The sequence below is a fragment of the Uloborus diversus genome, chromosome 7 (assembly GCF_026930045.1).
Source record: "Uloborus diversus isolate 005 chromosome 7, Udiv.v.3.1, whole genome shotgun sequence".
Classification (NCBI taxonomy): Eukaryota; Metazoa; Arthropoda; class Arachnida; order Araneae; family Uloboridae; genus Uloborus; species Uloborus diversus.
Window position 1 is genome coordinate 109,529,987 of NC_072737.1, and position 23,816 is coordinate 109,553,802.

At 31.7% G+C, this 23,816-nt stretch overlaps 1 protein-coding gene across 1 annotated transcript in view; it reads left to right on the top strand.

The window, feature by feature from the left end:
* Positions 1-23,816, top strand: part of LOC129226426 (uncharacterized) — a 100,485-nt gene that overhangs the window by 38,960 nt on the left and 37,709 nt on the right. Inside the window, exon 2 of the mRNA XM_054861029.1 lies at positions 19,573-19,702. Coding sequence (XP_054717004.1) covers positions 19,573-19,702 — 130 coding nt within the window. The remainder of the gene's footprint in view (positions 1-19,572; positions 19,703-23,816) is intronic.

The window sequence follows — 23,816 nt, forward strand, 5'->3', positions numbered from 1 at the left end:
TCGGATAAAATTTGACAGAACTTATCTTCCCTTCTCGTCAAGTCTATTTCTCTGACGAACAAAGTGTACCGAAAAGTGCAACAGAGAAATTGGTGAATTTAAATATAACACCAAGTCCTCCTGTTGGAACCATTCGGGTTGATTCTTCTGTTCTTGCCCTTTTCCTCCACCATAAGAGTGATGGTGCACCCATAAAATGCTGTAAAGCGCTCCCCCCCTTAAAAAAAGCAACCCCCTGAAAATGTCAATGGCACAGTCTGCGTGGTGAACGCCCCTCGTCTTCTCCCCATATGTACATTGTATATTAATAACATAGTTTTTTAAAAAATGATCACTTTTAAAACAATGACATGAAATAATATTACTTTTTATTTTGGCATGTAAATGCAGCTGTTCCATTTTTGCCACTGACTCATTCTTCCTGACTGCCCTATATTGAACTAGTATATCCACGAAGGAAATGTTATTTAACGAACAACTAATATCAAGGAATTTTTTTTATTGTCAACCACATTTAACAAAATGAATAAGCACATGAATTAATTGCATAACTTTGTTGCTTACTAATAGATAACTGGGCCATTTTCTAATGGTATAAATATTTTTAAATAAATTAATAAATTATAATAAAAAAAAGATATATAATACTGGCACCATTTTTGTGAAGCATATTACAATACTAGAAAACATTTGCATTACCATATTTTTAATGAATTAAACAATTGATTTTTTTGAACCAATGTATGTATATCCAAGTATTTCGAAATAACTTTTCTGTGATTGCTTTTCAAATATAAATCTTATTTCTTTTGCGTAATTAATCAGTTTCAATTGGTTACAACAAATAGTACACTGCGCACATAGGTATGTAGGATAACTTTAAATTAATTCGATAAACCCAAAAACAGTTACAATTGGAGCCTCATCAAATGCAAATCAACAAAAATATAAATGTATATAACAACCTTTAAAATATTCATTAATACTTACAAGTGAACATGAGCGGAAGAAAATCTAAGTACCTCCATTACAACTGGTTAAGTAATCCAAAGGGTTTCGTTTCATTCAGTATAAAAACGGATGTTGAAACTATTCACGCTTGAACACACAATATATATGTAATCATGGTTGCACCGGAAATTGTAAAGAAGCAAATCGTTATTAACTAACTTAATAGCTTCGTACATCGTCTAAAAAATCAAGGGCAGCCCAAATTGCAAAGGCATAAAATTAGTTTCGACACAATTTACTACTCTCTGGACATGAAATAACAAGCAATCCAATGCTAAACAGTTGCTGACTGCAGCAACCATAGATAAGGAAAAAAAATAAGCTCTCGTTATTTCCGACTCACTGGCGCCAGTGTTGGAAGGATAAAATACGTTTCGAAGCATTGCGCCTCACTTCCGCTTTAGATTTCTTGAAATAACAAAAAGCTTTCTGAATAATGAGGAGTTCGCTATTGGATGAAGGACTCTTATTATTTCGGAAACGTTTCCGATATACCAAGAAACGTTTCCGAAATTTGTTACAGTGTATAGTATGTGTGTACTGAAGAATTTGTACTTCACAACGAATTACGATACAGTTGAAAACTCAAGCAGTGCTCCCCAAATTCCTGCCTAGCTGGCACAAGACAACAACAACTTCTTTTGAAGTGTAAAATGTTTTCCTTGTAACGCCGAAGCACCCGTTTGCTGTAATCTGCAATTTTATGTGATGAAAGGTTTTTATTTATTTAGTTTTCAAGCCCAAAGGTATTTGTTCACGTATTTTAGTTTTTCAGTTTAAGATATCCACATTTCATTAAATTAAACAGTTTTAACCATCTATATATTAACATTAAAACTCTTTATTTACTTTTTTTTGCAACATAAAATGAAACAAATGTTCAGTTAATTAATTGGTTCTTTGATTAGTTTTTGAAGCAAGCAGTTCATCTTACACTTTTTTTATTGTTGGGTTTAAACATTTCCTTTAAAATCTTTTTTTCTTACATGACAATTACATAGCAATCAATTATGCATTAAGAAATCATGAGGAAAAAGTAGAGCATAAGCGCCTTTTGTTTTAAATGAAGCAAAAACTAAATTTTAGCTACTAAAACTGCGAAGATGCATGTTCGTTTTTTAAAAGTATTTTCTTTTTTTGAAAAAAAAAAGCATTAGAACATTTTTCTGCCTTGTTTTTAAAAACCTTGCATAAGATTAACTCAATATCCCGTCTTCTTATGCGTACTAGACAGCAAAAAGAAAAAAAAAATGCATTGTGACAACGCTTTTCTCTAAATCATTTATTAGTTCTTCGAAGGCACAATTTTGATATTAACTTGAACTCTTTAAATGATGCATCATCAGACTTTTTTAAATGTTTTTTTTTAAAGTTATACTGTTAAAGAAATCATCTGTTTAAGAAAATTTCGAAGCGTCACGGATTATTTCTGTGCAACGTTCTTAGCTTTTACGGGTTTCCACCAGTTTCCTGTGAAAAACAAGATTTTGCGATTAATTTTTCTGAATATCTACGAGTTTTTGGAATGCAGATTTCTGTCTGCAGTGGGAAAAATGTTTAACTACCAGGGAGAAAATATATTCAGCTTTTTTATTACGTGCTTTGCCTTCAACTCAGTTACGGCCCTTCCATATTGACTGATCCCCAAACAGGAGCGAAATGTAGTCTCGAGATACGGGAAGGTTGCCGTCAATGAACCGATTCAATGACTAGACCGCGAAGATATTTCCTGGTTCAGAGTTTGTGCAGACGCATAATCAGTTTTATTACTTTCATTTGTCTGAAAACGGTCTACTGCAGAGTCGTCAAGTAGCGAAAATTCTTTCATCATATTGTTAATCGGTCAGAAAAGATTTCTACCATTATCTTAGTAATAATTGAGATTTTCATTTAGTTATAATATGCTTTGAATATCACTGATCAATTAAACGTGAACATTGACTGAAAAGAGTGCCTTTTCAAGTACAATTCCCAATACTTCATGTTTCATCATGATTCGCCACAGCAGTAACACCTATAAGAATATTCAAAATCACGCAGTTGCTATCATTGGACCACTAGGTATTTCCACGAATGGACCATCTGACAAAGTGGTTAATTCATGGAAAATCTCAAATATTGTTGTAATTTCAGCTCAATTATCTTTGAAAATTGCTCAATTGTTTTAAAATAAATATGATAATGAAAAAAAAATCTGAGTAATTTGTGAAAATTCATATACTTTATTATGATTAAAAGTCAAATTTTTTTATAAAATTGAACAAAAATTTAAAACTTAATAATACAGATTCAAATACTTTTGTTGTTCCAGAAAAGTGCAAAAATTAGTAAAATATTGCCAGTGAACAAGTGAGAGCATGTAATGTGCTACAGTAACTTACAGAAATAAATGCATGGACCCTAACGAAGTCTGCCGACAATATAGAGTCCTGAAAGCAACTTTAAACAGTCGGAAAGAAGAAAAAAATGGTTTGTTGTTATCTTAGTCAATTAGTAGAAATTTAGGAGATAAGCAATCCGAAATAGGAATATAATTAGATTATTATTTTGAAACTAGAGAAGACTGTTTAGAACTACTTCCGAAAAATTGGGGGAATTGACCATTCTAGAGGTTGAGAAAAATAACTTGTCCCACAGATTTAATTAAGTCAAAAATTCTGTTAGTACTATATTCTCTAGTAGTTTGAGATTTAAGCTTCTGGTTTCAGAAAAAAATGGTCAATAATTTCTCTGACATTTTAGAGAGAACCATAATTTTCAAAAACGATTTAAACAAAATTCTTAACGGTTCAAAAGAGGTTGAAAAGATATTAGCGAGGAACAGTATTGCAAAGGTTGGGAAAATATCAAGTGGTGAACGAGGTGTGATGACAACAGCTAAGTGTTGTGTGAGTGCTGGTTTTTTTTTTTTATGTTTCTCTTATCTGAAAATAAAACATTTAAGAAAATAAATCTATTTTTCTATAACATATTTATATTTTTTTGTGTTTATTGATTACCTGTTATAAAAACTTGTAAGTTACGCATTGATATTTTAATTTGAGAATGTGGTCTATCGATGGAAACTCGATAGTCGATCCATAGCTACCGGTAGCCATGAATGGACCATATACTAAAATATTTTTTTTTAATTTTCATTCCTTATTGTGTATATTTATCATGAAAGTGAATATTATTATTAAAAGAGAAATATACTGAGAAATTTATCCTATAATTAACCTGAAACTTAATTTGGATTTCCTTTCTAAAAAATTGAAAACTGTTATGTGGTTCATTATCGGCAACCTTCCCCTATTACAGTTTTGCATCATAGGTTGTTTGGTGTTTGCTTGCTATTTGTTCTGCCTTAGCTTTAGTTAATGTTTGCTCCAAATTGAAAAAAAATATTAATTTTTTTAACAAACAAAGGAGAACACGGGAAAAGATGCCTGAGTTCAAGTTTTTATTTTTTACGAGAGCAAAAAATTTTTGAATTATACTTTGTTATCTTAAGTTCTTTAAACGAATCTTACTTCATAAAGTTATGTGATTAACATGAAAAAAGTTTAACATTTCATGACATATTATTTCATTTTTGAAAAATGAAACTATTTGTCATCTTGCCACTTTTACAGGGCTGGAGCAAATGACGATTTCGTTTAAAATAGTACGAAACAAATATTTTCGTAATGATGGAGCACCTAGCATGCATAATTACAATTTTTACGAAATACCTATTGAAAATCAGTAAGCAATGCTAAGGAGCTGAGAAACATGTTTTTTCATTACTGGTTCATCATTGAGGGCATGGCGGGAAAAAAAAAGTTTTAGTGATCTATAAAATGCCGAATCCAATGCTTGAAATTGATAAGTGTAGTACTCTAAAAATATTACCATGGCAAAATAATGCTCCCTGCGATTAATACCGAGTTCATCATTTTGCTGCATGTGGCAGAGATTTACCAAACTATTATTTTACTTAAATTGATTGATCTTCAGTCAGCTATGCGGTACACTATAAATAAGCTATGATAATATGCATCATTTAAAAAAATAAATGCTTCGTACTTTTACGTAATGAACCATATTATATAATAAACAAAAACTAGATGCTCGTCATCAAACAATAAGCACTTGATCAACAGTGGATGAACCTCTTTACTAACGTTTTCATTTGGTCAGTAGGGTCTCCCGAACTTGTTTTCTTGTCAATCCACGAATAAGCTAAAAATTTGAGTACTACTGTCTAAAAGTTTAAGTACAATATTCCTCACATTTTCCTTGGGTTCCCTATAACAAAAAACTTTTTTTTTTGGGACAGTTTCGAAAAAAATCGGAACGGGTTTGAACATTAACCCCACTAGGGTCCCAGCACTCAACCACTATTCTGCCGTGGGCGAGCAAAGGGCAGTAACTGCATTTCTTTTTACTTCCTTTTACAAAAAACGAAGTATTGTATTCGCGAAAAAAATTTCACTCAAAAATCGGCCTTAATTTCCATTTTATTCACCCCCAAATGAATGTTGAGTTTTTTTTTTTTTTTCGTCCCGACCACACGCGGATATATGCCTTGGAACGTACGAACACCCGAAATATCCATTTTGACGATCCCCGAGTTAATTACAACGAGTTTTATCGTGACGTCCGTATGTACGTATGTATGTGCGTATGTATCTCGCATAATTCAAAAACGGGTGAGGTGAAGGTGAAATTTAGTACGTAGACTCCTAGTGGGGTCTAGTTATGCACCTTCCTTTTTGGTTGCATTCGGATGTTCCTAAGGGGGTCTTTTACATCTTTTTCAGGGGAAATTTTTGTTAATTTCAATGCTAACTCAAGTGGTGTTATAATCTGTCACACACTTGGCGATACATCGCCAATTTTATGGCCTTCAATTTTTGTCGCCAAATTGGCGAAAAATGTGGCTTTTTTTTTAATTTTTAAGTCTGGTTTCAATTTGGCCAATATTGGTGATATTTAAAAAGTTAACCACTGAATCACATTAAAATTGCCAATAATGGGGAAATAAATCTGTGTAAAACGTTTCCTTTCTTCAGTTCGCAAGATAATTTGGGTGAAAATATTTAGTGTTTCCTTGCTTACTCCAAGGCGCTATTATCATTAAATTGGCGTAAAAGGAAGTCAAGTGATGCACACATCAGCTCGATTTCTTTTTTTCTTGTATATTTGTCATCTGTTGTCTTTTAACTTACAAGCTTGCTTATTTGGTTTCCGCAGAAAAAAGCCGTGAAAGCCGTGGCCATTCCAACAGTTCCCTATTGCTAAGTATTGAATACAACACGGATTTCTTCAAACATCTCAAAAATTCATTTCTGCTGCCGTTTATCTGACCACGGCAGTATTTATGGTTTAACCCTGATGACAGTTCTATTTTTTTTTTTATTTTTAATCCGGACCAGAAGCCAAGCAAGCCCTGGTTCAGCACCCCCCTTGGTATCGATTCACTTTGAGGATTTTGTGACCACGACATATTTAACGAGCGCCAGTCACCATTAACGAACACGGTGGATTTTCTACCGGTAGGCATCGAACCCTTCATCAACCCATCAGGACCCTACTGTGACGAGTTCGACGTCGTACCCATCAGGCCACCACGGTCACATTAGACAGATGTCAAACGATCACACGATTTAGGATGCTGTTTTTTTTTTTTTTTTTTTTTTTTTTTTTTAATTCTTCTCGGAGTATAACTTTCAAAAGCTTGGGAACCCTTGGCTCAGAAGATATTTCTGAATTGGTTCTGAAACAGTGGTCACTATCGAACTTCATAGGTGCAAAATATAACTTTTGGTTTAGGTGTGTTTCATATGAGCTAGTGGTTGAATAGGTATTGGTATTGAAGAAGTAAACGGGATTCAATTTAAGATTAAATGCCGAATTTTAAAGCCATTAACATGAAATGATTATGATTGAGTCAGTCAGGTGAGGTCTTAATTTGGAATAATAAAATCAAATTTGAAAAAATGTTTTATTTTAAGATTATATATTTTGCAATACTAGAACCAGATATGTTTTTTCTCCAAATCACATAATCCATCGTCACGTTTATTTCAATTTTAGTTATGAAAAACAAAAGGTTTTATCAAAACGTGGTGGCTTGTCACATTTCTGCCCCTAGCCCTTCAATTTTAAAGGATATTCTTTAATAAAATAGTTTTTATAAAACCTTTTCTTGCGTGTGTGTATGTGCGTGTTCTAACGCCCAGAGGCATAAATGCAAGAACACTGAAACATAGAATGAACTCGATGAAACGATGCAGAATCGAAGTTTTAAATTGTTTTAACATCAAACAGTTTAATTCTTGAAAGTACAAGAAGAGTCCTAAATGTTTTTCTCATAGCAATGTTTTCCTGTTGAAATCCAGAAAAATCTTATCACAGAAACAGGATATGTTGTTTGAAGGAAATGAAACGACATGCTGTTCAAGAGCGAAAGCGATTTGTTCTTATGAATTATGCGCATAAAGGTATTTTCTTTCATAAGACTCTTGAGATTTGGAAAATGTCCAATATTTTCCGATTATACGGAATCGATCGGACTCCTTATGTGGCATCACAAAATAGGAATATTTCAAGTAGATGTTCGAAAATCTTTAAAACAACAAGCTGAACGATGGGCTATTGTGACAAAATGCTTCAATTTAAAACTTGTGTATTTCATCGAGATCTGCTCTTGTTTTACTGTGAATTTCTTTATTTGTGAAAGTGAACCATCTCGGTCTTTGTTGTTAAATTTTGTGTCAAAATTTTTATTTCTGACAACTCTTAATAACGATATTGATGTCGAATAGATGAAACTTTCGATGGAGAAATTCATGAAATTTATCTCTTCAAAATTGTAAGATTTGAAGAGAATTCATTTAAATTTTAATTAATTCTTTTAAAATTTAAGGAAAAATGTTAGTTTTGTGAAAAAAGAAATATGTCTGCCTATCTTTTTCTCTTCTAATACATTTTGAATAACGGGACTGAGTCGAATGAAACATTTTTGTTTGAAAATTCTTGGCACTACTCGTTTTACATAAAACATGTAAAAAATACCTTCTTTGACTTGATTGCTTTAAGCAATTTTTACATTAGTGCCGACAGAAAATTTTAAACCTTTTTATCAGAGCAGATAAAAGTAAAGATTTTAAATAATATTTAAACTGTTAGCCTAAAGAAATTAAAACTAAATAAAAACCGGAATAACTTTCTCCATACACTTTACAATGATTGTGGCAAGGTATTGATGCCATCGGCAAACTTATTCAGTAAAGAACCTATTTATTTTTCATAGAAAGGTTTCATACAAAGCAAATATATATAATATATTATTGAATATAAATAATTATTAAAATGTATTTTTATGTTTTCATTGTCTATTTTAAATGATATAGCACTTTTCAGAGACAGTAAAAAAGGGAAACACAATTTTCTTTAGGAAAAAGATTGAAGTATATTGTCGTTATCTGTATAAATTTAAGACCTACTGCATTCAATTTGCTCTTACTTTATTTATTTCAAGTTTTAGCTCACTATTTCATATCAGGTGAACTAAATTTTCAAAACTGAAACTATTCTGTTTTTTGTCTCTTGCGATTGTATGTGTTTTATTTATTAGTTTTGAACAATTTGATAAATCATGAAAGTATATAATAGAACTTTACTGAAGCAACATTCCCAACAATATGGAAGATTGATTATATACACCCAAACCTGTTTTTATGCTGTGGATAGGGACCGCATAAAAAAATCGCACAAAAAAAAGTTGTTCGAAACTTCAAGAGTAGCTTTTAAAAAGTTGTTTTCGCAACACAGATTAAAAAAAAAAATTTTATGCGGTGGATAGAGACCGCATAAAAAAACAGTCTCGCATAGAAAATAACCCAAAAACTTACAAAATTGTAACATTTAAAGAAATCAAAACAAACCAAGTGATGATAAATTTTGCCGCGTTGTCGGACTAAATTTCCCAAATAAGGAAATTTTTGATAGGTCACAGAGACTTTCCATCGGTGTGTCTATGTCGTCACTTGAAGATACTACCTCGCACTCGTTTTAAAAGAATTTCGTCAATTGCATCTCGATCTGATTGAAAGTTCAATATACCGCACAAAAAAAATCGCAAAAAAAAAAAAAAAAATAAAATAAAAATAAATAAATAAAATCGCATGAAAAAAGACCGCATAAAAACCGGCTTAGAAGTAAGCAAAGCATAAATTCTATAGAAACTTGCTGAAACGCAACGCTCAATAATTTGAAAAATTGATTGTACACTGCTTTTATATTAACTAATAATTTTCTTACTATGTTAAAAAGACGCATTTTGTTTTCATAAAAAAATAGCTGCTGAAAAAAAAAACATTTGAAAAGAATCAGACCTTTATGATGCAGAAAATATTAGAAAATAGATGGTCTCATATGAGAAAGTGGACTTATTCAGTTCGAGACGAACTCGTGGAAATATTTTCTTCTTTAGCCTTCTTCTAATATGCGTAATCTCATTTTACTCCGGCCTTCATAATTTAGCGTATAAAGTCATGTCGCTCTCTTTGAAGATGATTAAGTAAAGCTTAATTATATTTCCCTTGCAACATAGATATTACCTTTGATACTAATAGAATTGTCCAGACTATTTCAAGCAAGAATATTTCGCCCGTATTTCTTTTCCATTTTTATCAGAACCAACTAATTTTTCACGTAGACAGAAAAGTAATTGCCTTGCTAAATTCTATTCCAGATCTCGTATAAATATCGGGCATTTGTGCATGGAGGGACATTTATCCTTCGAATAAATGAAATCTCGTAAAAAGTAAATAACTTCCCAAAACTAATTTTGGCACTTTTATTAGTTTACTTCACTTCTTTACTTTTAAACTTGATTACAGTTAAAAAATTACAATTAACAATTTCAAAGAAAAGCAATTTTTTTTTTTCAAAAGCGACTGAATTACTAGAGATGTCTGTAATAATTTCAGACCTATTTCAGTTCTGCCAATTTTCTCAAAATTATTTGGAAAATGTTATAGCTCTCAGTTGATGAATTTCTTAGAAAAATATGATTTTTTCCATAACGCACAATATGGATTTAGGCAAAACAGAAATACTGAAAAAGCTGTGTTAAAACTAGCAGGTGAAATATATGCAGGCGTTAATGAAAACTATGAAACTTCAGCAATATTCTTGAATCTACACAAAGCATTTGACATTGTGAGCATAAAGATTTTGGTAAAAAAGTTATACTATGCTGGAGTTAGAAGAACACCTTACAAATGGATATTATTCTTTTCTCATAGACAGAAAACAAGCAACAAAATTAAATAACTGTATAAGCAAATATAAAAATACAAAAATGGGAGTCCCTCAGGGATCAATTTTAGGTCCTTTACCTTTTTTAATATATATTAATATTATTCATACATTAAATTATACGGTACAATTACTCTATATGCAGATGATACAACTTTTATATATATATATATACTGTAAAAAATCTCGGAAACCTCTCTGAATATACAAAAAAGCTTTCCGTAATAAACAGATTCGTACGCCCTCAGCAGTTTTCTGCTCTTATCAAATACCTTTCCCGTTTAACAAGAAAGTAGGAGTGGACGCCTGCGCAGCTCACACGGCAATTTTATAGTCCAGCACCAAATCCAAACTGAAACTCGTGAAAGCACGCAATGAAAACCAAGAATCTTATTGCGCAAGAAAAAAAAATCGGTACTTTTTTTTTGTCTCGGACAAAATTTCTTTGGAATAAACAAAATCCTCCTGTCAAATGCAGTTTTCTGATCTAAAGCAATAAGTTGTTCTTCTCTCTAGAAAAGCAAGTGGAAGTGATGACTCATGTGCGAAGTAACACTCATCAAGGCCATTAGTAGAAGTTTTGTTCCTCGCATGAATTCACTGAAGATAATTTTAAAGTCTTACATTTTCTTGCTAATGTATCGTCATGAGATTGAATTTGAAGCTATGTCACTTATTTTTAAGTACGAAGTGCAACTTCTCGACGCATGCTCGCGGAAGGAATACAAACTGAAATTAAAAACCAAATAACTGCCGAGAGGACGCCATGTAAATTCGTTGCGTCGCATAACTTGTGTAGGTAATTTACTTTTTTCTTGGATACTTTTCTTCTTTCTACCAAATGGGTAATTTTTGTAGGCAAAATTTTATTCTGTCTTAAAAATCACCTTTTTGGTGACCAAAGCCTGCAAAAGACCACCACCGACGAATAGGTAAGTCGCTTTGCAACTCTATTACTTTAAAGTGATTTAGTTCATATAAATCTCGATAAAAAAAAAACTATTTTCCTCAGTATCATTTTTTCGTTGTGAACTATTGCAATTTGAAAATATTTTACGTTACATAGAACACATATTTAAAGTGCAAGTGTGTCTAGTTTTATTCTGTAAAATTTATGAATTGAAGATTATAAAAAACTTTAAATAAGTGTTATTAAGTACTTTGTTTTTATGTGTCAATCTCAGTTAATATTTGGCTGAACATTTATGTATCAAGCATTATGAATTAAATGTTAAATTATGCAAATTTTGAGGTTTGATAGTTCGTCTTTAAGGGTGCATGTTTTCATTCTCTTGTAAACAGTGTAGCTAGATTGTATGAAGTAAAAAAAAAAAAAAACTATCTCTTGTAATTAGGAACATAGTGCTTCAGTATTATCTAAATGAAGATATCTCTTTAAATATTTGCATTAGCGAAACGCTTTAAATTAGTTAAATGTGTATTAATTTCTTTAACAAATAGATTCATGTATGTATTTAAAAGCGTCTTCATTTTTTTCGTTTTACGAGCCTCAATTTTACCAAAAGCAAAAAAAAAAAAAAAGACTTAATAAAATAAATAATTTTGTATTTTTACACCATATTAAAGTATTTGACTTATAATTTATATGACTACTTTGATTTATAATGTATATGATACTTTGATTTAAATTTATATTATACATGAAATGTTATTTATCTCAGCAGAGCTTAATTACCTGCCCTTAAGGGAAAGAAGCTGCAAATATAACAAACAAGAATTATTTCTCAATAATATATTTTTGTATATATATGAAATACACAAGCAATGAATAGCAATGCGAAAAAGAAAATTAAAAGTAGCAATTATTAGAATAAAGTTGAAAGGTTGAATTCGGAGCTCATCAGCCGGGGAAGATTCGATAAATTTGGTCAAAAGACCAAAAGATATTAAACTACTTACTAAATAGAGAGTGTTTAAGCTCTAATATATGCATTACATTGGGCCAAACGCACCATATGCTAAACTATATGCAATAAACAAGAGCTTAAACCTAAAATTAAAAGTAGGGGTTTTTTACCTCGGCAAAATTAAGAAACAAGTCCCTATAAATTGTCTTCCTCAGGACAGTAGCTACTGCATGCACACTAGTTTAATGTTGGACAGTCAGGAGGAATGAGTCATTGGCAAAAATGGAACAGCTGCATTTACATGCCAAAATAAAAAGTAATATTATTTCATGTCATTGTTTTAAAAGTGATCATTTTTTAAAAAACTATGTTATTAATATACAATGTAAATATGGGGAGAAGACGAGGGGCGTTCACCACGCAGACTGTGCCATTGACATTTTCAGGGGGTTGCTTTTTTAAGGGGGGGGGAGCGCTTTATAGCATTTTATGGGTGCACCATCACTCTTATGGTGGGGGGGGGGGATTCTCGTATATATGAAATGGAATAATCATGTACTCGAGTTCAATGTTTTAATAAATAAAATATATATTGCATTTTGCGCACAGTGTAAAAATAAAATCAGTAACCTATTTTGAATAAGTATTTATATTTGTGATTAGCTGGAAAAAGGCAAGAACAGAAGAATCAACCCGAATGGTTCCAGCAGGGGGACTTGGTGTCATATTTAAATTCATCAATTTCTCTGTTGGTACTTTTCGGTACACTTTGTTCGTCAGAGAAATTGACTTGAAGTGAACGAATTCCGGAACGCGAAGGGTAGGTAAGTCCTGTCAAATTTTATCCGAAGATAAAAGCTATCAAGTTTGATACAAGATATGTTTTTAAGTTCTGCATTAAAAATACAATATGTTGATGGTTTTGTCTTGAAAATATTGAGAGAAAAACTGAAGTTTAAGATTGTTTAACAAACAATCCCCACTTTTCAGGAGGTACCCCCCCCCCCTCCAATTCCCCGACGATTTTGTGATTAGGAATGAAACTACTAGATTATTTCATAATTTTTCAAAAATTTATAACTGGGCATATGTTATGCTGTTAACCATGCTATTTGTCATTAGAAATTAAAAAAAAAAAAAAATCCACGAATGATTCTAAAATTGCTTGTATTATTGCTTATAGATATGAAAGAATTGAAACTGATATGGTATGCAATACTATAATTCAGAATTATATTTTAGAAAAAATCACGGAAAAAGGATTCCGAAATTCTCGGAAACGTTTTTGAAAATTGTTTGGAGAATTCCGAAATACTCGGAAACGTTTTCGAAACTTTCATGAACCACAGCTGCACAGAATACTCAGAAAAATTTCTGGAAATTACGGAAAGAGGATTCCGAAATACTCAGAAGCGTTTCTGAAAATTACAGAAAAAGGATTCCAAAATACTCAGACACGTTTCTGGACATTACAGAAAGAGGATTCCGAAATACTCAGAAACGTTTTCGAAACTTTCATGAACCACAGCTGCACGATATACTCAGAAACGTTTCCGGATTTTTTTTACAGTGTATATGTAAAGTTTTATTTAAAAAAGAAAGAAATTAATAAAATTGATTTGGGTATAAAGTATCACGAACCGACATGTGATTGCACAAATAACTGCAACTGCCCTACCGTAGAAAGTGTTGAAAATATGAGTTATTTAGGTATAACTTTTAGTGAAAATTTAAAATGAAAATGCCATATTGATAAACTTGTGAAGAAACTAAGAGGTAGAATACATTGGTTTTATCTATTGAGAAATATGATTGGGAAAAGGTTTCTTAGATGTTTATTTTATGCCTGGATAAACTCAATAATTACATATGGTATTTGTGCATGGGGAGGTGATTATGAAACAAATCTTACCAATTTAAATAGAACTTATGCAAAAATTTTGAAAAAAATTTATGGATCTAAACAAGAATTTAATAAAAACGATACTATTTTATAAAAATCAGAGAATATCAGAGAAATATATGCACAGAGAATATTGTATTTTTACATAACAACAATAACTGGTTTGAAATTAATAAAAAAGCAATATAATGCTCAAATTTCAGGTTAAACAATATAAAGTTATAAAACCAAATAAAACGATTATTAAAAAGCAATTCTTCTTCTTTGCACCGCCACTGTTTAATGAACTATCGGAAGATGTTAGGAATGAGAAGAACTTTAAAAAATATAAACAAAGGGTCAATGAATATATACAAAATAACGACATTCTATCAATAATACACTTTTAGCTGATAAAATATACTGACTTGCCAATCGGGGGGATTTTGTATTGTATTTTTTATAATTTTATAATATAAAATGTTTCAATGCGAGTTATTATGTTATTTTTTTTCTGGAGTCAAACAAATTATTGCTCGGTGGGAAATGCTTACTAGTGTATACTGTGATATATATATATATATATATATATATATATATATATATATATATATATATATATATATATATATATATATATATAATATTTAAATTGTAAATATTATGTTGTTTAATACATATTTATGTGCTTGTACTTCAAATTAAACTGATTTAATAACACTGCGGACTGTGCCATTGGCGCTCTTTAGTGTTGAATTCTTACTACTAACTCACGTTGAACTATAATCTAGAATTTCTTAATGTTTTGTGATTGTCGTTTGTAATTCACGATGCATGTTTTAACTTTATTTTATTTTATTTTGCTTACTGTTTGTTATGTATGTGTGTTTTTGTAAATAAATCTTATCCTATCTTATTTTCTAAAAGTAAGATGCAAACTTCAGTAATCTCCTAGAATTGATAAGTCTCATGAACGTTTTCTAACCATAGTGATTCTTAAAAAAAAAAAACGCGTGATATGAGAATGTTAAAGTACTTAAGCTGGGTTTTCCAAGAAGAGGATATGTGAAGTACATATTAATAGCTTCTTTTCAAAGTCAAGATATTGAGAGCGGTAAACTGCTTACACCAAGGAAAATCCCGCAGGCATTGAATATTTACTAACACCCAAATAAAGTGCGTAATAAAAATCGGTTAGCAAGTAGACAGCACAGTTTTTTAAGATTAGGATGTATAATAAGCATTTTACAGCGAAATGTTTTTACATTTTCATTTTCTCAGGTAGCTTAAAGAAATATTTTTAGAAAAAAACCTTGCAGTGAATTTTACAAAGATGTAAAATACGGGTGATTTTCAAAAATTTGACATTTTCCACTCAAATTTAAAAGAAAAAAACAAATGCTGAAAAAAATTATACTTACTCTTTGCTATGAACTTATTAAGAGAAAAAAATATGGAACTTACTGTAACTATGTTACACCGTCAAAAGATGGGGTCAAATTTCATACAGCAAGAGACTGACAAGCAGCACCAGGAGAGTTACAAAATGAATTTCTTCATGGGTTATCTAAAATGTAACTATAGTAATACAGAAATAACTGAAGCCTAAATCAAAAAGTATGTTATTAAATGACAAAACAAAATTTATGTAAAACCTCCCTTAAGGACGACCCCAATTTCTTCGAGTACAAGTCCCATATAGGTTTTCCCATATTATTCACTCTGAATAGCTTACACTTCGAATTACGGACATTCATTTCAACGAAAAAAAATTGATTGCTGCATTCAAACTTTCTTTAAGTTAGCCATACATAGTATGATAAAATTTACAAAAAGAAAAGTTACATTCTCATTACCTGTTAACTATTTTATGGTTCAGGAAATTCAAACATAAAACAAAAAGGGAATCAGCAGTATTAATAACATACATTTTACTTTTAATTTAAAGCAACAACGAAATTTATATCAACTTCACTTACCTCTTCGAGCAACATTTAGATAAACAAATGTTTAACCAATAAATCTCTTTTAGAACGCTTTGTCTGAAAAAAAAAAATGTTAAATAAATAGAATTATTCCATATACATTTTTTATTTATTGCTTGGCAAATTTAACTTTCTTTTTACAATCAATCTTATTTTCCAACTAATGTATTGGAAATAAGTCCTTCAACTCTACGGGATGCATTAACAGTGCTTGAGAAAAAATGCTAGGAGAGTGGGTTTTTTTTCTTTTGCGCGAGGAGTATGACATTTTTTTAGGACGAGTATGATCTTTTTTAGGACAGGAGTATGAAATTTTCATACGATTTGCCTGTTACGTAGGCCCAGGATTATATTTAAAGTAAATAATGTTATTTTTCTATTCTAACTTCTTAATTCAACCACACACTATGAGTAGAGTTAAATTTTTTCATTTATTTAAAACAAAAATATTGTTCAGGAGAATAGCAGCGAAAATGTTACATACCTTATTCTTGAACTTCAGAATGTTAATGAGAACAGCAGACAAATCATACTAACAAAATACTCAAGGAATCCAACAAAATGGTGATAATAAACAGTATTATAGAACTGCAGATTAAAAATTCCTTTTTTATCTATAACAATTAACTCATTCCTAGGACAGGAGAATGACACGAAAACCTGGAGACAAGAAACAAAGTTTAAAACAAAGTAACTTGATGATTTAAATAATTAAATTTATTTAAAGAATGCTATTTTACACCATTAAGTATGCTCAATTTTGTACTTTAAATTGAATTTGTGGAATGTTGATTTAAAATTTTAAAATAATTTAAATCAATTTGAAAAACGGATAGGGATATGCGAAAAGTGCGACTTTCTGGTTATTCCAAAAATTTTGTAGGAAAAACTAAATGAGTTATTGTTTTAATAAGAGTAGAATAACATCAGATAAGGTATTTCTAACCATCAAAAAAATTAAAACACTTTCTGGGTTAAACAATTTTTGTGTTAGGTTACTGGGACATAATATTGTTAGGATTTTGGAGAATCGCCCATACATTTTGCTTTTTCAAATACTGGATACCAATACAGACGGAAAATAATTCAATAGCTACCATTGCTGAGTTTACAACTAGTGTAATATGAAACTGAAAATCATTTAATGTTTCTGTCTTCTAAGATTGTAACACGATTCAGGAGAATCACAAATTTACATGGAAGAGCACCATGAGAAAGAGAGTAACCGTTGCTTGTGAACGTTGCTATTAGTCACCGAATAACAGTATAAAAGAGGGAGATAGTAACTTTTTAAAAATTACATAGTTGTGTATATGAGAAAATTAATGAAAATAAGTGCAATTTTCAAAAAGAAATAGAACAGTATTTTGGAGAAAAAGTCAGCTTTAAGAGGGTTTTTTCCTGAGCAAAATGTTGAAATAAGGACAGAAAATACCTATGGCAGAGTTTGGAACATTTTTCTGTTTGTTCATTAAAACTATGCAACTATGCTTATTTGAAATTACATAATTACCCAAATTCGTTTTTTTTTTTTTTGGGGGGGGGGGGGGGGGGGCTCATGAAAGTCAAAAAAAAAAAAAAAATCCAAAAAAGAGCTATTTGAACATCAGATTTTAGTAAATCAATCTTGAAGCCATATTCGGGAGCTATCAGGTGCAACATGTGTGCGTGATATTGCTTAAATTTCAATAACACCGTTCTCAAAAGGATGATATGAAAATATAGTTCATTAAAAAACATGAAACTACAAAAGAATTCATATTAAACGACAGAAAATAGTTGCCATTCAATGCAAAAAATTCCGAAACGTTACAGATTTTTTTCGGACAAGGATTTCGCGGTGTTCCACCAATTCCCCGTGAAAATCAAGCATTTGTTGCGAAACGTGTCCAAAATTGATGTAAGTTGCATGAATGCAGACTTTTTACACTTGTGAAAAATATTTTCAGGTACCATTGTCAAAATATAATATGCGTTTTTATTGAGTGGTTTCGTCTTTAGCACAATTACGGCTCGTTTAGATTTACTGAACCTCAAAAGAGGGCGATACTGCTGTCTCGTGATACTGCAGCTATGCAGGCAAAATGCTGAAATCTTCAGGGAATTTCTTGGTTAATTTTAGGAAGGTTACTGACTTTTAGCAGGAGATATTCCTGTTTTCTGCCAGATTTGTTACTGGCAGAAGTTAGGCACATTTCTTAGGAAGTTAGTTTCCCGTTATTTTACAGGAACGCCTCTGAATGTTTTTTAGTGTTCCATTGACACGAAGCCCAAGAAACATGTAAAGTTTGAGCCCGCATCAATCCAATCTTGTTTGAAATAAGTTTGTTGACGTAGTACGTTGATGCATGTTTATGCTAAGTTTGGAGAACAATTTGATAACCTTGCTTAAAATAAGTTGATTCACCAAACTTATCCCGCTTAAAATAAACCAAATAAAGTAGCAGATTAAGGTGCGAAAATGAATATGTGTTAAAAGCAGAAACGTAATGTTCCTTAAACTATGTTAACTAAAAGATTGTTTTAGGCTCAACTGCCCCTATTTGGGAGAAAGAGAAAGAAAAAAAACTTACTGGTGTTAAATCAAAGTAAGAACGTAGGGAGATTCATTGCAACGTATTAATTAATTAGTATCATACTTTTTAAATATTTTAGTTAAGCGTTGTTGTAATTGATTTCCGGTACTTTCCATTTAAGATACATATTTTGTTAAAAATTTAAATGACTTATTCCTCAGATTTGAAGGATTTGAACTAGTTGATTAAAATATCCAGCAGGCATCTTTAAGTTGTTGAAGGAATTTTGTAAAATTTCTAAAAATAACAAGCTAATCTGGTTTAATGTGCTAAAGTAACTATCTAATATAGTTAACGTTGAGGAGCCGCTAATTAATATCGCTGAAATATTGTCAGGTGAAATAACAATTTAATCTTAAAAATTATGGGGCACAATCGCTATTGCAAATTTGTACTTTAACTTGTTGCGTTTTCTCAATTAAAACAAGCACTTGTTTGCACATTCCAGAGAAAAGAATTTATTGGCAAAGATTTAGTTTCGCTTGGTAAAATTACGATTGTTTCACCTCGCAAAAATATTTTAACTCGGTCGAATTAGCTGTTACACTATTATTTGTCTGTCTGTGTATCTATATGTGCCTTTATGTTTTGCTTTGCAATGTACAGATGAACCTAAGACTCTCTAGTTCTCATAATGAAACAAAATTTTCTCATCAAGCATTTCGAGAAATTGTAAATGTCATGAAAACAGGCGGCATTTTAATGTTAACTGATAACTCTAAAATTAAGACACGGAATGTTAGGTAAAAATAATTTTGAGTATGAGAGTATGCATCTCAAAGCTTTTTCTTTTTTTTCTCATTCTAATTTTTCGAATTGCAGAACAAAATTCAAATATTTTTTTCAAAGCAAAAAATGCATTAAGTGTTATAAAAGATACAAAAAATTTAGACAAACTGCTTTATAGATTTTATTGCGTCCCTTTCATTCATATGTTATCTATTCATTCCTTTTCGCAGTTTTGTCTTCAACCGAAGAAATTTGCACTTTGAGCCATTTGCACGGCTGTTTGGAATCGCTGCAGTCTGTCACGCAAGGGAACGACCTCGCTCTGGCGACAACTCGGGCAGAACTTTTGGCTGTTTGCAGGTAACAAGTTAGCTATCTTCATAGTTGTGACCTTTGATGTAATCACGGACTGAACTACTCGCATGTTTTTTAGCATGTTCTCATTTGACTTAATGCTTTTACAGCAACCTTAACATCTTCATACGATTTCAGCCAAATGTATTTTTTTTACTATATAGATGGTTGGCCCTTTAAATATGTCGTGGTCACAAAGTCTTCCAAGTGAATCTCTAACATCTTAAGAGTTATAAAATCCAACAAAATCAGATGGCTGGGGCACATTTTTCAACAGTCAGATTTGGGCCCAGTTGAAAAACTAACTTTTTCGAAAATTGAGGGTGCTAGGAGAAGAGGGAGAGCAACTACAAGGTGGTTGGACAGTGAAAAAAAGATTTGAAGAAGTTTGGGAATAAGTTGGCGTTGAAACGTAGCTGAAAGTCGTACCACCTGGAGGGTGCAGACGGAAAACGTTTTGGTCTACACAAGCCTGTAGTGCTGATGAAGAAGATTCACCTTAAGATCATCGTACGGTTTAATCCAAATGTATTTTTTTCACTCTATAGATGGTTGGCACTTTTAAGTATGTCGTGGTCACAAAGCCCTCCAAGTGAATTAATACTTCCGGGGGGAGTGGGGCTAGACCAGCAATTGCACGGATTAAAAGAAACATCTGTCTTCAGGGTCCCATCCAACCGTTTAGACCATAAATAGCGGTAGGTACGGGGAAAATGGGGGGAGTGTAATATATAGTTAGCTGGAGTAGTGTTTAAAGCTGTTCGTAGGGGTCTGATAAAATTGAGTAATAATAGACGAAGGAAATTAGCTTTCAGTTTCAAATCTCAAGGTTTTTTTTTACATTTTTACTTACTTTCTTTTTCGTACAGAAACAATATGTACAAGACAACTCCTGCGCGTAATTGTGATACAAATGTGCTTGTTTATCTATTTAAACGATATTATGCCGTACTTTTGGTTTAACCGAAAAATAAATCCTAAATTTAAATTTTATTTCAACATGCTGTGATTAATGGACGAACCAAGCTGTTATTTTCACTTGAAACTGTAACGAGTAAGCCAAATGAACAAAATAGTGCAATTTCAACTCTTCGCATGCGATGCCGGTTTTTTTTTCATTTTTTTTTAACTACACCGCTTTGTCTTACTTTCATCCTCTCCATAAAAAAATAAAGAAACGTGTTTGAATGCTTTAATTTTTCAAATGAATATGAATGCAATAATTTAATTTTATTATGAATGTAGTAATTTGTAATTTTCTGCGGGGACTTCCATGCCATGAGCTACAGCATTTCTATTGGTTACGTAAAGTTTAGCTTACGAAAAATCTATTTAACAAACGAAAATTGCTATCTACAAACCGCACCCCAGCAAGGAAAGTGACAAAACTCAAAGAAGAAAAAAAGGAAAAAAAAAACAACATTGGAGAAAATCAAGTTTTTACGCATTAGCAGTTTGAAGCGGTTTAGTCTCAAATAATTCAATACGCACAAACGATTTACATGTTGTCCACTGGTTAGTTCTTTATGTCTAAATTAATAATGCATACTTAAAGTTCAAAAGGTTTTCTTCTAAAGATCCTAGGATAATAAAGGATCCTAGATCCTCAGGATTCGGATCTCGGAAGCTGAATACTTTCACAGGTTAGTTTCAAAGGCATCTATACACCTCTATAAAATTTCATTCAATTCGGAGATGAACGAGTGGGTGCAATTTGAAAAATCAGGCCAGTTGACGCGATGACTCGAATATAACATTATACACGATCATTTCCCAGTTGGATGAGATTTTATAGAAGTGTAGAGATGCCTTTGAGAAACTATCCTATGCAAGTTTTCAGCTTCCGAAATCCGAATCCTGAGGATCTAGGTGCTCCAAAATGGCGGATCAGCTTTGTGAGACGAATTGCGATGTTGTGGTTAAAGTTGTAGAAAAGTTTATCACACCGGAAGCATGAAATGTTGGGAGCTTAAAGTACATTTGGCTGTTGATATGTTCTCGTAATTTTAGGGAGTTTCAGCTCATAAGATTTTGTGCAACAGGCATGTAAACTCATGAAAAACGCTCTTTTATACTGGAACCATCATTTTTGAGACCGTTAAATCAAGAAATCTAATTAGATTCCATGGATTTCTTACTTGAGTCTAAAACTACCCACCACATAGAGTATAATTACGGCTCTTGTTCAAAGTTACTGACTCGGGCCTTTTAGAGTAATTGACATAAAACTTTGATCATTTTTGTTTCAAATTATCAAATTTGAGACCGTGTAATTTAAAAAGTTGATACGTTGCCATGGGTCTCTAACCTGGTATTTAAACTACACTACATGGACTATAACTACAGATGTATCAGAAAGTTACTGACCCGTCGCGAGCAGAGTTATTGACCCTGAAACTTGATATTTTTTTGAAAATCATCAACTTTGAGATCGTTTAACTACTAAAGCAAAGAGTGACCCATTTTATTTTCTGTTTTTCTGAGTACTATACTATGCTGAGTAAACAGTTATGTACTTAATTCCGAGGGTCTCTCACGGCTTTAGCAGATATCCAGACACAAACAGGGCGAAAAAAGTAGCGAAAATATCATTTTCAGTTGACATTTGCCCCCCAAAGCCTAGAGTGAACCTTCAAATTATTTATGCTAGCGTGTACCTAGTTTCAAGTAGTACCCATATTTAAAACAATTGGCATGAATCACTCACTGCTTTTATCGAAAAACGATAATATATTTAGTACCATTTATTCACGACCTTAAATTTTGACCTCTACTGTGGGACAAACAAATCAGAGTTCAGAAAAAAGAAACTTCACTTTTTCTTATTATAGTACTACAAACAGAACCAGAAATTTTCACGAAAATTGAAGACATCAACTATCAAAAGTGTCCAACTTTTTAAAAAAATCACTCTTAAACGTCATTGTTTGAGCTCACAGCTCAACAACTTCATTGATGAATATCGATTCCGACATAGGGTTTTAAAATTGTGAATTTACATATGTGTATGTGAGAATATATACCGAACGTAATACATTTCAAGAATTTAAAATACGCATTAGTATTTTGTACCAAATTGTAAAAATTGCATTAAAAGACTATTTGCCTTTGGATATTTTTCTATTAATGTTTCCTTATCTCTTTATAAAGAAATTATCATGTATATTTTTTAAAAACAATGTGTACGTCTTTTAACCGACTTTATATCTGCAAATGATGTTCAAAAGATATTCCGGAATGAGGAGGGGGTTCGTGCAATGTGAGATTTTTCCAGGGATGATCATAGTTTGAAAATAATGAAGTTAAATAATCTCAAAGCTAAGGTTGCTCTTAAGTCTATTTAATATTTTTCAACTAAAATGATTTAACAAATACATTTTAAAAAAACATTAGTTTATTGAACTTCATTTTCATCAACTTTTTAGTTGAATCAATTTTAAGAAAATTTTAGAAGCTTATTTAAAAGTTGCATTTTTTTTTTTTTTTTTTTTTGTATTAAAGTTTTCAAAAACTGAAAGTTAAAAAAAAAAATCACGCTAAATATTTGAATATTCGTGATAAAAAATTCAGACTACAACATGAACTAATTTTTATACTGTAACAAACAAAAAGACTATGCGTCTTTTTGAATCATGATTGCCACGGAAATATAAGTTCGTTGCTTGAGGCACCTGGGGCCCTGCCCCTTATCCTCTGGTGTGGTATGTTGATAGTTCCCGGTTGGGGCCATGGCTTTATTTTGGCGCAGAAGATGGTTGCGTGGATGTACGAGAGATGTGGCTTCCTCTAACGGGAGTACCATAATGGTTAGCCGAAGGCTCTTCAAAGTAAATTTCAACTAAAGTTCTTTATTTAAATAAGTTTAAGTATTATTTTTTTTTCGCTTCCTACATATTTTTTTAAAGTTTTATACTTTTTTTTCCCCGTGGGGGATTTCTAGGCTATTTGAATGAATAAAAATAAAATAAAATTAAGACAATGATAAAATGTTGACAGAAATTTAAAAAGAAAATAGTGAAATGAAAATATATAGGAGCATGCTCCCAGCCAGAGTGTAGCACAATAACTAGAGTCGAAAAGAGGTATGAACCCGATAAGGGATTCACTCACCCCGTTTCGA